The sequence below is a fragment of the Notolepis coatsorum genome (assembly GCF_963971535.1).
Source record: "Notolepis coatsorum genome assembly, chromosome: 6".
In the NCBI taxonomy this organism is placed as follows: domain Eukaryota; kingdom Metazoa; phylum Chordata; class Actinopteri; order Aulopiformes; family Paralepididae; genus Notolepis; species Notolepis coatsorum.
The window spans coordinates 172,039,165-172,055,744 of record NC_140170.1 but is presented as its reverse complement, the minus strand read 5'-3'; the positions used below and the strand labels follow the sequence as shown (position 1 = coordinate 172,055,744).

At 44.1% G+C, this 16,580-nt stretch overlaps 1 protein-coding gene across 1 annotated transcript in view; it reads left to right on the top strand.

Moving 5' to 3' along the window:
* Positions 1-16,580, top strand: part of dlgap4b (discs, large homolog-associated protein 4b) — a gene marked incomplete at its 5' end in the record, with an annotated part of 98,935 nt that overhangs the window by 11,745 nt on the left and 70,610 nt on the right. Inside the window, 5 exon segments of the mRNA XM_084316867.1 lie at positions 3,924-4,074; positions 10,740-10,817; positions 10,819-10,996; positions 11,714-11,810; positions 11,812-11,864. Coding sequence (XP_084172993.1) covers positions 3,924-4,074; positions 10,740-10,817; positions 10,819-10,996; positions 11,714-11,810; positions 11,812-11,864 — 557 coding nt within the window.

Here is a 16,580-nt window from a genome sequence, read left to right as displayed (position 1 = left end):
TCTTTGGCACCGTGACGGAGCAGAGGGCTGTGCAGTGACCTGGTCTCTCTGGCTTTGCACGCTCAGGAGCGAGGGAACGGGATACACCGCTACTGATATCTATCTCATATTTATGTCCATACCAGGCTAGGATACCAGGAGCCACGTGTAGTAACAGGTCAGAAACCAAAACAAAGCAACTCCATTTTATATATTTTTGACAATTAAAAGAAATGGAGAAAAATGCTGCATCATACAGCCTACGCCGGGATCATGGATACACGCGACTACGCACACAAACACACAAACAAAGCATCTTAAATGACAGGATATAGCTTTGCATCATCCCGATAATCTGTTAAGAAATATAAGAAATATAAGAAATATAAGAATTAAAACCCCTCCCTTTGAACCCTACTTGAATGACTAACCTACTCCCACTGCCAATCCTGACCATGCACCCCCCCCCCCCCCCCCCCCCCCGTGCTCCCTCCGTGGTCTGCTCCACCCTGACCGCCAGGAGCAGCAGAGCCGTGGATTACTCCATGTTGCAGGGGGAGCTGGATGCCCTGTGGTCTCCCCTCCACAGTGTGTCCTCTCTGCAGCAGCTGGGCAGGTCGATGAGCAGGTCAGTGATAGCTAGGTCTGCCAGGCACGTACAGTAAGTACCCGGCGTGCTTGTACCTGATTGGATCACATCCAATCAATCATCGTTCCCTGCCCTCTTAGATGCTTTTCTCGAGTTCAACCATGGCAACGCCAAACGTCCGCTTCATCATACCCCCGCCGACCGCGCACCTGTCTTCCTAAAGCTTTTGTTGATGCAATTTACCCAAATCCCATTCAGTGAGAGGTAGGTAAGAGATGTTACCATCACGTGCCGGGCGGCGTGTTGTCACGTTACTATCACTGTGTGCCAACAAAGACTGCAAATCAATGCAGATGTATTGAAGAAGGTATTAGATTGTAATCCTAATGCTTTTTTGTCTTTGACACCGTGATGGAGCACAGCGCTGTGCATCTCTCTATGTGACCCGGTACCACTGGCTTTGCATGCTCAGGAGGAGGGAACGGGCTGCACCGATACCCACACTGATACTGGATCTTATCCAGGCCCAAACCAGACTCTATAGTATTTGATTACATCGTCATCGTGGACATCTTGGTAGGCAAACGGCAGGTGATTGTAATCTAATAACATGTGATTAGACACCCCAGTATTAAAGAGTACACCCCAGTATTAAAGAGTACACCCCAGTATTAGATAGTACACCCCAGTACTAATGAATACACCCCAGACCTCAGTACTAATGAATACACCTCAGTACTAATGAATACACCTCAGTACTATAATGAATACACCTCAGTACTAATGAATACACCTCAGTACTAATGAATACACCCCAGTATTAGATAGTACACCCCAGTACTAATGAATACACCCCAGTACTAATGAATACACCCCAGACCTCAGTACTAATGAATACACCTCAGTACTAATGAATACACCTCAGTACTATAATGAATACACCTCAGTACTAATGAATACACCTCAGTACTAATGAATACACCCCAGTATTAAATAGTACACCCCAGTACTAATGAATACACCTCAGTACTCATGAATACACCCCAGTACTAATGAATACACCTCAGTACTCATGAATACACCTCAGTACTAATGAATACACCTCAGTACTAATGAATACACCTCAGTACTAATGAATACACCTCAGTATTAAATAATACACCTCAGTACTAATGAATACACCTCAGTATTAAATAATACACCTCAGTACTAATGAATACACCTCAGTACTATACACCTCTGTACTAAATAATACACCTCAGTACTAATGAATACACCTCAGTACTAATGAATACACCTCTGTACTAAATAATACACCTCAGTACTAATGAATACACCTCTGTACTAAATAATACACCTCAGTACTAATGAATACACCTCAGTACTAAATAATACACCTCAGTACTAATGAATACACCTCAGTACTAAATAATACACCTCAGTACTAATGAATACACCTCAGTACTAAATAATACACCTCAGTACTAATGAATACACCTCAGTATTAAATAATACACCCCAGTACTAATGAATACACCCCAGACCTCAGTACTAATGAATACACCTCAGTACTAATGAATACACCTCAGTACTATAATGAATACACCTCAATACTAATGAATACACCTCAGTACTAATGAATACACCTCAGTATTAAATAATACACCTCAGTACTAATGAATACACCTCAGTACTAATGAATACACCCCAGTACTAATGAATACACCTCAGTACTAATGAATACACCTCAGTACTAATGAATACACCTCAGTATTAAATAATACACCTCAGTACTAATGAATACACCTCAGTACTAATGAATACACCCCAGTACTAATGAATACACCTCAGTACTAATGAATACACCTCAGTACTAATGAATACACCCCAGTACTAATGAATACACCTCAGTACTAATGAATACACCTCAGTATTAAATAATACACCTCAGTACTAATGAATACACCTCAGTATTAAATAATACACCTCAGTACTAATGAATACACCTCAGTACTAATGAATACACCTCTGTACTAAATAATACACCTCAGTACTAATGAATACACCTCAGTACTAATGAATACACCTCTGTACTAAATAATACACCTCAGTACTAATGAATACACCTCAGTACTAAATAATACACCTCAGTACTAATGAATACACCTCAGTACTAATGAATACACCTCTGTACTAAATAATACACCTCAGTACTAATGAATACACCTCAGTACTAATGAATACACCTCAGTATTAAATAATACACCCCAGTACTAATGAATACACCCCAGACCTCAGTACTAATGAATACACCTCAGTACTAATGAATACACCTCAGTACTATAATGAATACACCTCAGTACTAATGAATACACCTCAGTACTAATGAATACACCTCAGTATTAAATAATACACCTCAGTACTAATGAATACACCTCAGTACTAATGAATACACCCCAGTACTAATGAATACACCTCAGTACTAATGAATACACCTCAGTACTAATGAATACACCTCAGTATTAAATAATACACCTCAGTACTAATGAATACACCTCAGTACTAATGAATACACCCCAGTACTAATGAATACACCTCAGTACTAATGAATACACCTCAGTACTAATGAATACACCCCAGTACTAATGAATACACCTCAGTACTAATGAAACGCATAGAAAGACGCTAGATTTCCATAATGGAGGAAATTCTATGATATCTCAATCTATTTATTTGTCCATTGACTGTACTGTAAGTCTGTACTGTACTGTTCTGTATTGGATCAGTACTTGGTATCAGGATGGGATCAGGATGAAGGCCAGTAGATGTGTTTCATGATAATAACTTAATGAAGGTCAAGGTTATAATGAGAGATGACTTGAATAATGACATCATTCTGCTTTTTGTGTTATTTGTCTCTCTCTCTATCCCTGTCCCCATCTTCCTGTTACCCCGTCTCTCTCTCTCTATTCCTGCCCCCATCTTCCTGTCCCCCCCCCTCTCTCTCTCTATTCCTGGCCCCATCTTCCTGTCCCTCTCTCTCTCTATCCTTCTTTCTTTCCATTCTACTCATCTTCTCTTGTGACACCCTCCTCTTCATATTTCTTCACCTGAAATCTCATTTACTCTTCTTCTTCTACTTCATCTTCTCCTCCTTCTTCTTCTTCTTCTTCTCCTCCTTCTTCTCCTTCTTCTCCTCCTCCTTCTCCTTCTTCTTCTATTTCTTCTACTTCTTCTACGTCATCTTCTTCTTCTTCTACTTCTCCTCCCACTTCTACCTCACACGTCCTCCCCCTCTCCTTCTCCCTCTCTTCCTCCCCCGCTCCTCCTCCCCACCACCTCCTGCCCCTCGCAGCTGTCTGCCATCTCTGAGAGAGCTCTCTAACAACCGTAGTCTGGACAACCTGGACTGCATCGGAGGCCCTGGCTCCTCCTTCCCCCTCTGGGACGACGACGACTTCAGCCAGGCGTGCAGCACCCTGGGCAGGAGCGGTGGCGTGGCACAGGTCAGAGGTCACTCGGGGTGCCCCGGGTAGTGTGGGGTGGGAGCGGGATTGTGGGAAATGTTGTTTTGTTTTGTTTTCGACTTGTGTGGTGCGTTTTAAGGGATATTTCACTTTTGTAGAACGTATCAAGTTTCAGCAGTCTTACCTCTATCTCATTAAGCGGCACGGTGGTGTAGTGGTTAACACTGTCGCCTCACAGCTAGAAGGTCCAGGTTCCGCGTTGCCAGGTACCCAGGTGGGGTATCTCCCGGGCCTTTCTGTGTGGAGTTTGCATGTTCTCCCCCCCGTGCTCGCAAGGGTTTCTTCCCCCGATAAGAGAAACCCAATGGAAAAACATGCACAACAGATCGCTGACGCTGTCGCGTCCCTGACGAAGACGGGCAGGAGCACCTGCTCCCGGCTGCCCATGGGGGGAAGGACGACGGGATGGGTCAAGTGCAGAGACTCAATCGCATTGGCGACCCAACTAATTGCATGCGTGTGTGTTCCTGTGTGCTGCCCATCGCATGTGTGTCTGCCTGCATGCCGAATAAAGACTTCAAGTTCAAGTTCAAGTTCAAGTTCTTTAATAGTTGTCATACAGAAGTACAGAATACTTTCATACAAAATGCTTCTTACTGTTACGCTCCAGAGACTGTGCTAGACAAGATAGTATCAAATAACATAATAACATAATATAGCATGAATTTAGAAGAAGAATGAGGTCACAGTTGTTCGGTATAGACATATGTACAATGTTCTGAGTTACCATATAATATACAATACACAATACTATGCAGTGTACTAATGTACAGTACTATCTAGTGCAAAGCAGAAGTGGGATGAGGTACAATTTTAGGTACAATTTACAGTAAGGTGTACGAGTTGTAGTGCAATCCTTCATCCATAAATATAAAGTGTGGGGAGTGGGTGCTACAGTGTGTTTGTTTAAAGTGGGTGTGTGCTATAAAGTGTGTGTAGTGGGTGCTACAGTGTGTTTGTTTAAAGTGAGTGTGTGCGTGTGGATGTGTGTGCTATGTGTGTTTGGTGGTTGTTGTTGTGTAGTGTTCATTCATTGTTCGTTTAGCAGCCTGATGGCCTGGGGATAGAAGCTACTTCTGAGTCTTTCTGTGCTCGCCTTGAGACTCCTGTGTCGCTTGCCTGACGGCAGCAGTTCAAAGAGGCAGTTGTTCGGGTGGCTCGAGTCCTTAATAATTCTCTTAGCCTTCCCCTTGCAACGCTTGTTGTAAATGTTCTGGAGAGTGGGGAGCCCCCCTCCAATTGTGCGTTCGGCTGAACGTGTCACTCTTTGTAGTCTGCTTTGGTCTTTTGCAGTGCTATTCCCAAACCAGGAGGTGATGTTGCCGGTCAAGATGCTCTCTATTGTACATGAGTAGAAGTTCTTAAGGATCTTCTGGCTGACTTGGAACTTCCTTAGGCGCCTGAGGAAGTAGAGGCGTTGTCGTGCCTTCTTCACCACACTGTTAATGTGTATGGTCCATTTCAAGTCCTCGGATATGTGGGCTCCGAGGTACTTGAAGCTGTTGACTCTCTCAACCGGTGCCCCGTCGATGCTGAGGGGGCTGTAGTCCTTGACCCCCGACCTCCTGAAGTCCACAATCATCTCTTTTGTTTTGCTGACGTTCAGGGAGAGGCTGTTTTCCTGGCACCATCCCGCCAGGACCTTGACCTCTTCCAGGTAGGCCCTCTCGTCGTTGGCAGAGATCAGGCCCACCACCACTGTGTCGTCAGCAAATTTGACGATTGTATTGCTACTCCGCTGAGCCACACAGTCGTGTGTGTACAGGGAGTAGAGGAGGGGACTCAGAACACAGCCCTGGGGGGCCCCTATGTTGAGGGTGATGGATGAGGAGGTGCAGTTGCCTGCTCTCACCACCTGGGGTCTGCCAGTCAGGAAGTCCAAGACCCACTGGCAGAGGTCATAGCCCAAGCCCAGGTCCCTGAGCTTGGCTATGAGTATGGAGGGGACTATGGTATTGAATGCCGAGCTGTAGTCGATGAATAGCATTCTCACATAGTTCCCCTGCCTCTTGTCCAGGTGTGATGCTGCTGTGTGCAGCACATGGGATATGGCGTCCTCCGTGGACCTGTTGGGGCGGTATGCAAATTGCAGGGGGTCCATGTTGATGGGGAGGGAGGAGCAGATGTAGCCCTTTACTAGCTTCTCAAAGCACTTCATGGCTATGGAGGTGAGAGCTACAGGGCGGTAGTCGTTGAGGCAAGCAGGCTTGGATTTTTTGGGTACAGGGATAATAGTGGACTTCTTCAGGCAGGTGGGGATGACAGCCTGTTCTAAGGACAGGTTAAATATGTCAGTGAATACTGGGGCCAGTTGGTCGGCACAGACTTTTAGGACGCGGCCGGGGATGCCGTCCGGACCTGCTGCCTTCCTGATATTCACTTTTTTAAAGGTCCGCCTCACCTCATGCTCTGTTACCCTGAACACTGCGCCTCCATCAGCAGCCGACCCCCCCCCCCCCATTGCCGAGGCTTGTGAGCTGGTGTTGTTATTACCAGCATCAAACCTCGCATAGAAGGTATTGAGGTCGTTTGCTAAGGAGATGTCATTGTTCAGTTTGAGGGAGGCGCCTTTGTAGTCTGTCATCGTTTTGAGCCCCTGCCACATAGCTCTAGAGTCAGCTTGTTCAAACTGGAGTTCAATTTTATCCCTGTAGCGCCGTTTGGCCTCTGACACTGTCCTCCTTACGTTGTGTTGCGCCACCTTGTGGTCATTCATGTTGCCTGCCACTAGGCCGTCATTGTATGCTTTGGTGCGCTCTCTCAGAGCTTCACGGACGGATTTGTCTACCCAGGGTTTTTGATTTGGGTAAACTTTCATTTTGGTAGTGGGGATTGTTTCTTTCACCCTAGTACAGACATAGTCCAGCACTGTCTCCGTGTAGGCATTAATGTTATCTGTGTCGCGGAATACAATCCAGTCTGTGTTGTGGAACACTGACCGGATCGTGTCCTCTGACGTCACATCCCATTTCTGCACCTCTCGCGAGACTACGGGAGTACTTTTAATTCTTTGTCTGTACTTTGGTGTAAGGAAAATGGATGCGTGATCTGACTTGCCAAAGCCACTATCAGAATGAGCCTTGTAGCCACCTTTAAATTGCGTGTAACAGTGATCTAGGATGTTACCGCCTCTGGTGTTGCAAGTCACATGCTGGTAGAAATCAGGCAATACCTTTCTCAGATTGGCGCTATTGAAATCTCCCAGTACTAAAATGGCGGCGTTCTCTCCAAAGTCCAGTTATTAAAGGGATATTTCACTTTTAGAGAAATTGTGTCAAAGTGACAATGTCATGGAATTGAACACTCACCGTGGCTAGTAAGCTTGAATAATCCATGCACAACCAAACCAGGTAGCTGAGAGGCTATTATATTATATATAGTTTGACACACTAAATCTGTTCTATACTGTAGGAGGCCTACCCTTGGGTATGACAGGCACCAGCTAATTGTTGTCAGCATGTGATTCATTTACATACACCAACGATCTGTGAAGTGTTGTTATGGACCCCACCTCTACCACTGTCTGCCAAAAGCATGATTTTTTTTTTTTTTACTTACACTGCTCATTTAATGTGCAGAACTAGAAGAGACGTCACCAATCAATCAATCAATCAATCAATCAATCAATCAATCAATCAACCAATCAATCAATCAATTCAATCAATCAATTCAATCAATCAATTCAATCAATCAATTCAAAACCTTCAGCCTGGCTGATGGACTGATCACAGTGCTGGACTGTGTAATATAATAGAATCATATATGAATCAATCTGGGAAGATTTTGTCCGTTTTGCCTTTCTTAAAATGCGTTGAGAAGACCAAGGGTCACATTGACGTTACATTACATTAAAAACTACCCCAGTTTACCACTTAGATTTTATCTATTGGGTCAGACATCAAGGTGACATTTACTCGTGATAAGATCGTCATTTACCAGGTACCCAGATACTACATTCACCCAAATAGACCACCAGTCTATGACCCCAAACATGTCTCATCAACACTCTCTATCTTTCTCCCCCCCCCCTCTCTCTCTTTCTCCCTTTATCTCTCTCCCCCCTCTCTCTCACTTTCTCTTTCTCTCTCCTTCTCTCTTTGTCTCTCTCTCTCCTCTCTCTCCCTCTCTCTCCCCCCACCCCCCTCTCTCTCTCTCTCTCTCTCTCTGAACACAACACTTAGAATGATCTTAGTTGATTCTCCGAATAAAGAGAGTACACGTTATACTTCCTGATACATTCACATCACTTAGCTTGCAGGGAACCTTTCCACTTTTAAATCGTCTCGTCAATTTTCAAGAACACTTTCTTCTGCTTCAGAACTGCCAACCGCTCACTCCTAGTGTAAAATTAGCATTTTACGCAGATAACAGCTTGAATGGCGTTATTATAAAAATGAGCTCTAATTGAACCAGGGAATCCCCATTTTCACCCACTGTAGAGAGAGAGAGAGAGAGAGAGAGAGAGAGAGAGAGAGAGAGAGAGAGAGAGAGAGAGAGAGAGAGAGAGAGAGAGAGAGAGAGAGAGAGAGAGAGTTGAATGAGTGACAGCTGTGCTTTCATGCCCGGTTCAGAAGAGCGATGGCCCCTGTGAGGCGGCTGACATGACGGAGGCGGCTGACATGACGGAGGCGGCTGACATGACGGAGGCCCGTGCTGAACTGGCTCTGATCTCCTTCAGCAGGCTTTTGTCAAATGAGGCATTACCAGCTATTAGTGAGGGATTTGGACCCAATCTTTTGTAATTCCTCGCCTTATGAGAATTCATAGTGGGCTGATATGCAAGGTTTTCATGAATTGCGTTGCATTGTAGAGGAGAACAAACCCAAGAGATACTTCACAAAGTGGTTCACTTCCCTGGTGCTAGATACCTTCCCAGGGGGATCAATAAAGGAATGTCTTATCTCTTATACTAATATATTATTATTATTATTATTATTATTATTATTATTATTATTATTATTATTATTATTATTATTATTATTATTATTATTATTATTATTATTATTATTATTATTATTATTATTATTATTATTATTGTTGTTGTTGTTGTTGTTCTTCTTCTTCTTCTTCTTCTACTACTTCTTCTTCTACTACCTCTTCTTCTCCTTCTACTACTTCTTATTATTATAATTTTTTGTTATTTTACTTAACATTTACATTTACATTTACATTTACATTTACATTTACATTTACATTTACATACACTTAAAGTAATAATCTTAATTTTCCACTCTCTATCACCAACTGATACGGCACAATAGTGATTCTATTTATAACCAGTTCATGAATGATTTTACATTAGCTGTTCTTGGCTGTTCTAAACACTGGTGTCTGGTAGGACATCCCTGTTAACACTGGTGTCTGGTAGGACATCCCTGTTAACACTGGTGTCTGGTAGGACATTCCCAGGGAAATCAAAAGGCACACAGGATCACACATTAATTTTCAAGATGGAAAGCAAGTAAATAGAGTGCAAAACTACAACAGCAATGACTGCTTATCACCAATAGATGTCGCCAAAACAAACAGAAATGAGGATCTTAAATATTGCCACTTAAAAATCACAACTAGTCAACTTGATCATAGCTATAAGTTCCAGATCAGGTTCACAACTGGACTTCCTCTCGGATCCACTGTGCCCCCCTCTCTCTCTCTCTCTCTCCTCTCTCTCTCTCTCTCTCTCTCTCTCTCTCTCTCTCTCTCTCTCTCTCTCTCTCTCTCTCTCTCTCTCTCTCTCTCTCTCTCTCTCTCTCTCTCTCTCTCTCTCTCTCTCTCTCTCTCTCTCTCTCTCTCTCTCTCTCTCTCTCTCTCTCTTCATTCATCATTAACCCTAACCATAACTCAAAAAAGGGGCTATTCATTACTAACCCTGACTCAAAACAGGTTATTCATTACTAACCCTAACTCAAAATACCCTATTCATCCCTAACCCTAACCCTGACTCAAAATAGGCTATTCATCACTAACCCTATCCCTAACTCAAACAGGCTATCCATGTATACTTTTTTTTTTAATATAGCCAGTCAGCACTTTTTTTTTTATATATAGCCAGTCAGCTAGGCAGTTAGTAGGCTAGTAGAGAGTGAGTGGCCTGAGACCAGACCAAGCCATACAGCACCTCTCACTCTAGACTGTGTGCCTACATGCCAGCCTGTGCCCACCTGCCTCTCACTCTAGACTGTGTGCCTACATGCCAGCCTGTGCCCACCTGCCCTCTCACTCTAGACTGTGTGCCTACATGCCAGCCTGTGCCCACCTGCCTCTCACTCTAGACTGTGTGCCTACAGCCAGCCTGTGCCCACCTGCCCTCTCACTCTAGACTGTGTGCCTACATGCCAGCCTGTGCCCACCTGCCCTCTCACTCTAGACTGTGTGCCTACATGCCAGCCTGTGCCCACCTGCCCTCTCACTGTGTGCCTACATGCCAGCCTGTGCCTCTCACTCTAGACTGTGTGCCTACATGCCAGCCTGTGTCCACCTGCCCTCTCACTCTAGACTGTGTGCCTACATGCCAGCCTGTGCCCACCTGCCCTCTCACTCTAGACTGTGTGCCTACATGCCAGCCTGTGCCCACCTGCCCTCTCACTCTAGACTGTGTGCCTACATGCCAGCCTGTGCCCACCTGCCCTCTCTCCTCTCCACAGCCACGGGACGTAGACGTGAGCCATCGCTACGAGGACCGCAGCTCCGAGTCCACGTACCGAGACTCCCGCTCCCATTCCCCAGGACAACCCGGAGCCTCCGGACTTGCCGATGCCCACGTGCTTCCGGTCCCGTAGCCACAGCTACCTGCGAGCCATCCAGGCCGGCTGCTGCTCCCAGGACGACGACACCACCTCCATGGACTCCGAGTCCCCCTCTCCGACGGCCACCACCGTCCGCACCTACAGCACCAGCACCGGTGAGCCAAACGCAAAAGCTGTCAATCAATGTGTGGCGTGTGTAGAATTGTTCAGCCAAGCTAAATCAAGTGCAGAAAATGAAGAGGCGCTTGTGGCTGCATCGAATGTGAAAGGAGTTATGTAACTGGGAAGAGCACAAGTGGTGTCGGTTGCCAGGGTAGTTTTCCCCCTCTCTTTCAGACACATTAAACATAGATACAATACACTGAGAGACTCTTGGTTACTTGAGATGAAGAGCAGTGACAGCTATATCCTGATTTAGAGTGTTAAAGTGTTAGCCAGCTGTAGTACGGCATACTAGACACTATCTTATGATACATTAAAACTTGGTAATGATGGCCAGGTTGTGATCCCTATGAATAGAGAATAGAATATATAGGTAGTCGTCAAAAATAAGAATACACAGTCAAAGATATACATTCTAAAGTATTATATACATTCTAAAATATACAGTCCAAATATATACAGTAAAATGTAAAATGTACATGAAGATAGTCACACTCCTACAAGTGGAGACCAAATCCATTTTCTTTTAATCGTAAGTTAACATATTTTGACAGAAACCCTTCCGTCCCTTTTGAGTACCCCCCCCCCCCCCCCCCCCCCCCCGCCCCCAGACCCCTCCACCGGTCCTGGGTGGTCCTCCAGGTACCCTTGTCCTCCAGGTACAGCACACACATTTCTGGCTCAAATACGGCCTTTTTTGCCCACGCTAGACGTCCTCCCTCTCCCATGGAAGACATGGAAGAAAGAGTTTGGGTCTTACCTGATAGCCACAGGCTTGGACAAAGCCCCGAAGGACAAACAGCTTGCAATTTCCTTCAGCGTTGGGGACAGACAGACCACGCATCTTTCCCACACTCCCAGGTAACAATGCCCCTTCCTACCCCCACTACCACCACCACTACCACCACCACCAAGCTGTCCCTTCCTACCACCACTACCACTACCACCACCAAGCTGTCCCCTTCCTACCACCACCACCACCACTACCACCACCACGCTGTCCCTTCCTACCACCACCACCACCACTACCACCACCAAGCTGTCCCCTTCCTACCACCACCACCACCACTACCACCACCAAGCTGTCCCCTTCCTACCACCCACTACCACCACCACCAAGCTGTCCCCTTCCTACCACCACCACCACTACCACCACCACCAAGCTGTCCCCTTCCTACCACCACTACCACTACCACCACCACCAAGCTGTCCCCTTCCTACCACCACCACCACTACCACCACCACAAGCTGTCCCCTTCCTACCACCACCACCACCACCACTAACACATGACCAAGCGGACCCCTCCCACCACCACCACCACTAACACATGACCAAGCGGACCCCTCCCACCACCACCACCACTAACACATGACCAAGCTGTCCCCTCCCACCACCACCACCACTAACACATGACCAAGCGGACCCCTCCCACCACCACCACCACCACTAACACATGACCAAGCGGACCCCTCCCACCACCACTAACACATGACCAAGCGGACCCCTCCCACCACCACCACTAACACATGACCAAGCGGACCCCTCCCACCACCACCACCACCACTAACACATGACCAAGCTGTCCCCTCCCACCACCACCACCACTAACACATGACCAAGCTGTCCCCTCCCACCACCACCACCACTAACACATGACCAAGCTGTCCCCTCCCACCCTCCTCCATTCAAAAACCCCCACCCAAGTTGTCGCTAACCTGAGCCGCCAGATGTTCTGTTACACCAGAACCATCTGGGAACTTGTCCTTTAAAACCATACCATGTAGCCTCTGTAGTTCCTCAAAGGAGGCCAGTTGGACCGAACCACTGTGGTTTGGGGGGGAAGGCGCATAACTTGAAGCCTGACCAGATGGATTGTTGTGTGATCTCATGATCTTGCAATGCCATCTGCTGTGCAAGAACAACAAATACTCTGTTTACTGAAACTGAGCCCATGGGGGAAAATTATATTGAGAAAGCCAATATTTGAAAGTGTGTGTCAACCATAGTGTCATGGCTTTGTGCAGGTGAACAATGCTGATTTCTTTTGCACATAATCTCACACTCATCCAAAAACTCTAAAGTCTAAACTCATTCATTTAGTTTGACAGGTATTGATGGTAAATGGTGCATTTATATAGTGCTTTTATCCAAAGCGCTTTACAATTTTTTTATTTCGTTCCTCACATTCACCCATTCACTTCTTACACCGATGGCAGAGGCAACCATGCAAGGTGCCAACCTGCACATCGGGAGCAGTTAGGGGTTAAGTGTCTTGCTCAAGGACACTTCAACATGCTGCCCCGGGAGCGGGAATCAAATCGGGAACCTTCCGACTACCAGACGACCACTCTACCTCCTGATCCACTGTTGCCTATTAAGAGTAAATGGGTTTAAATATGGCCACCAGTGTTGTCACCAGGGTCATTGAATCCTTGTGTTGTGTTAATTACACCTCAATTACTCTCAAACTAATTGAATGTGTGCAAAACAGTTTGGAGTTTTTGGATGTGTGTGAGATTATGTGCAAAATAATAAATCATTGTTTTGTGTTGAAGTTCCCCTTTAACTTGAAATTGAGGGAATCAGTTTAGGTTCCTTTGTTCAGTTCTTTCCTGAAGCTCCATGAAATCAATGGACCTTTTGCCCTTTAGGTGGTAACCTTACTGGTTAGGCTGCGTAACGTTGCAGAATAGGCCACTATGTGGATGTCAGAGTGATTGTACTTGAAGGATGCTGCTTATCTTGAAGGATGTTGCTCAAATAAGATGATCCTTTAATAATCCCATTAGGGAGATTCTGGAAACTTGCTCATCTTGAAGGATGCTGCTCATCTTGAAGGATGCTGCTCTCATCTTGAAGGAAGGATGCTGTTTATCTTTAAGGATGCTGCTCATCTTTAAGGATGCTGCTTATATTGAAGGATGCTGCTTATATTGAAGGATGCTGCTTATATTGAAGGATGCTGCTCATCTTGAAGGATGCTGCTCATCTTGAAGGATGTTGTTCATCTTGAAGGATGCTGTTCATCTTGAAGGATGCTGCTCATCTTGAAGGATGCTGCTCATCTTGAAGGATGCTGCTCGTCTTGATACTGTTGCTACCACTTGGCTTTACTGGTCCAGGGATTGGCTGCCCGATAATTGGGATATCTCTCTCTCTCTCTCTCTCTCTCTCTCCTCTCTCTCTCTCTCTCTCTCTCTCTCTCTCTCTCTCTCTCTCTCTCTCTCTCTCTCTCTCTCTCTCTCTCTCTCTCTCTCTCTCTCTCGTACACATGGTACCCACTTAGACAAATTATCTAAATTTGAAACAAATATTTCTATAGACCTACATTCTTTGTTTCCTATTTCTAAAGAGAAGTAAAAGGCCACACACGCTGTATTAAGCTTGTCTATCCAAATGGATCTTCCTCAGGTCTACAAACAAGTGACAGACACATCATTATGTAGCGTAGGTCACATGACAATTCATTAAAAACACCCAGTGGTCAGTCTACTAGGGTCATAAGTATCCACAAGGATCACAGACACAGTAGATACATATGATCATATATCATAGGTCACAGTAGATAAACATTATCATACAGTAGATCATAGCTCACAGTAGATAAACATTATCATACAGTAGATCATAGGTCACAGTAGATACATATGATCATATATCATAACTCACAGAAGATAGACATTATCATATAGGTCACAGTAGATAAACATTATCATATATCATAACTCACAGAAGATAGACATTATCATATATCATAACTCACAGAATATAAACATGATCATATATCATAGCTCACAGTAGATAAACATTATCATATATCATAACTCACAGAATATAAACATGATCATATATCATAGCTCACAGTAGATAAACATTATCATATATCATAACTCACAGATAAACATTATCATATATCATAACTCACAGAAGATAGACATTATAATATATCATAGGTCACAGATGATAAACATTATCATATATCATAACTCACAGTAGATAAACATTATCATATATCATAACTCACAGTAGATAAACATTATCATATATCATAGGTCACAGATGATAAACATGATCATATATCATAACTCACAGTAGATAAACATGATCATATATCATAACTCACAGAAGATAGACATTATCATATATCATAACTCACAGAAGATAGACATTATCATATATCATAACTCACAGAAGATAGACATTATCATATATCATAACTCACAGATGATAAACATGATCATATATCATAACTCACAGAAGATAGACATTATCATATATCATAACTCACAGATGATAAACATGATCATATATCATAGGTCACAGTAGATAAACATTATCATATATAATAGGTCACAGTAGATAAACATTATCATATATAATAGGTCACAGTAGATAAACATTATCATATATAATAGGTCACAGTAGATAAACATTATCATATATAATAGGTCACAGTAGATAAACATTATCATATATAATAGGTCACAGTAGATAAACATTATCATATCATAGGTGTAACGGCAGCATGCCGGCGCCGTTTCCTGGTGTAGACGGGGAGTGAATCCATACGCGCTCAACGTTCAAAGAAATAGTCTTCACACATTAAGCTCCGTTATCAGACACCGATGTGGTGACCCGATTTAATTAGAATAATTAGGTTACATGGGAGGGTTGATCACAGTGATCCTAAACGTCATATAACCTGGTCTAATTGCTTAAAGTGTTTCCTAAATAAGACTAATCTAAAAACGTTCCCGAAGCGTCCTGAAGCGCTGAAGCGTTCTAAGCGTTCTAAAGCGTTAAGCTTCCTAAGCGAGCGGTAAGAAAATCATATGCCTTCCCCATCGGCTACCGCCCACAGCTGATTCCTATCACCTATTTAATGATCTCCGTCGCGCCGTGGCCGATCACCTGACAGGTGCAGGTGATCCATCACAGCGCAACAGAGTCCACCCAACAGGCTACACAGAATCATAACATTCCCCTCAATCATTACATTCCCATAAATCATTACATTCCCATAAATTGTAACATTCCCATAAATTGTAACCTTCTAATAATGATAATAATAATAGTAATAATGATAATATTAATACTAGTAATAATAATAATCAATAACAAAAAACACTCATTCGGCCTTTACACCGGCCCCTAATTGTGTTTACACAATTACAAAATAAATAACATGGCCAGGTGAGTGTTCATTTACTGGTTGGCAATCCTCCTTTTGGCCCCAGTAATAGGCACTGGTTGAACCTTCGTCATTTGGAAAGGCTTCCTGGATCCGTCCGAGCGGCCAGGGTTCCTGGGCGCTGTGTAGTCCACTATAATGGCTGAAGCACAGTCCTTACCGGCCCCATTATCTTCACCAAGCCTCACCTTTGGCTCTTTAACCGGTGTGGCTGATGCTCCTGCTCGTGTTTGCCATCCATAATGGATATGATAATGTTCATTCCGAGTCCATATTCTGGTCTTCTGGACATTCCATGTTACAAAATAATAAATCTTCATAGCGATGATTAATTCATAACTTAAGAGTCCATAATAAACTTAAATGTCTTAATGATGCATATTCC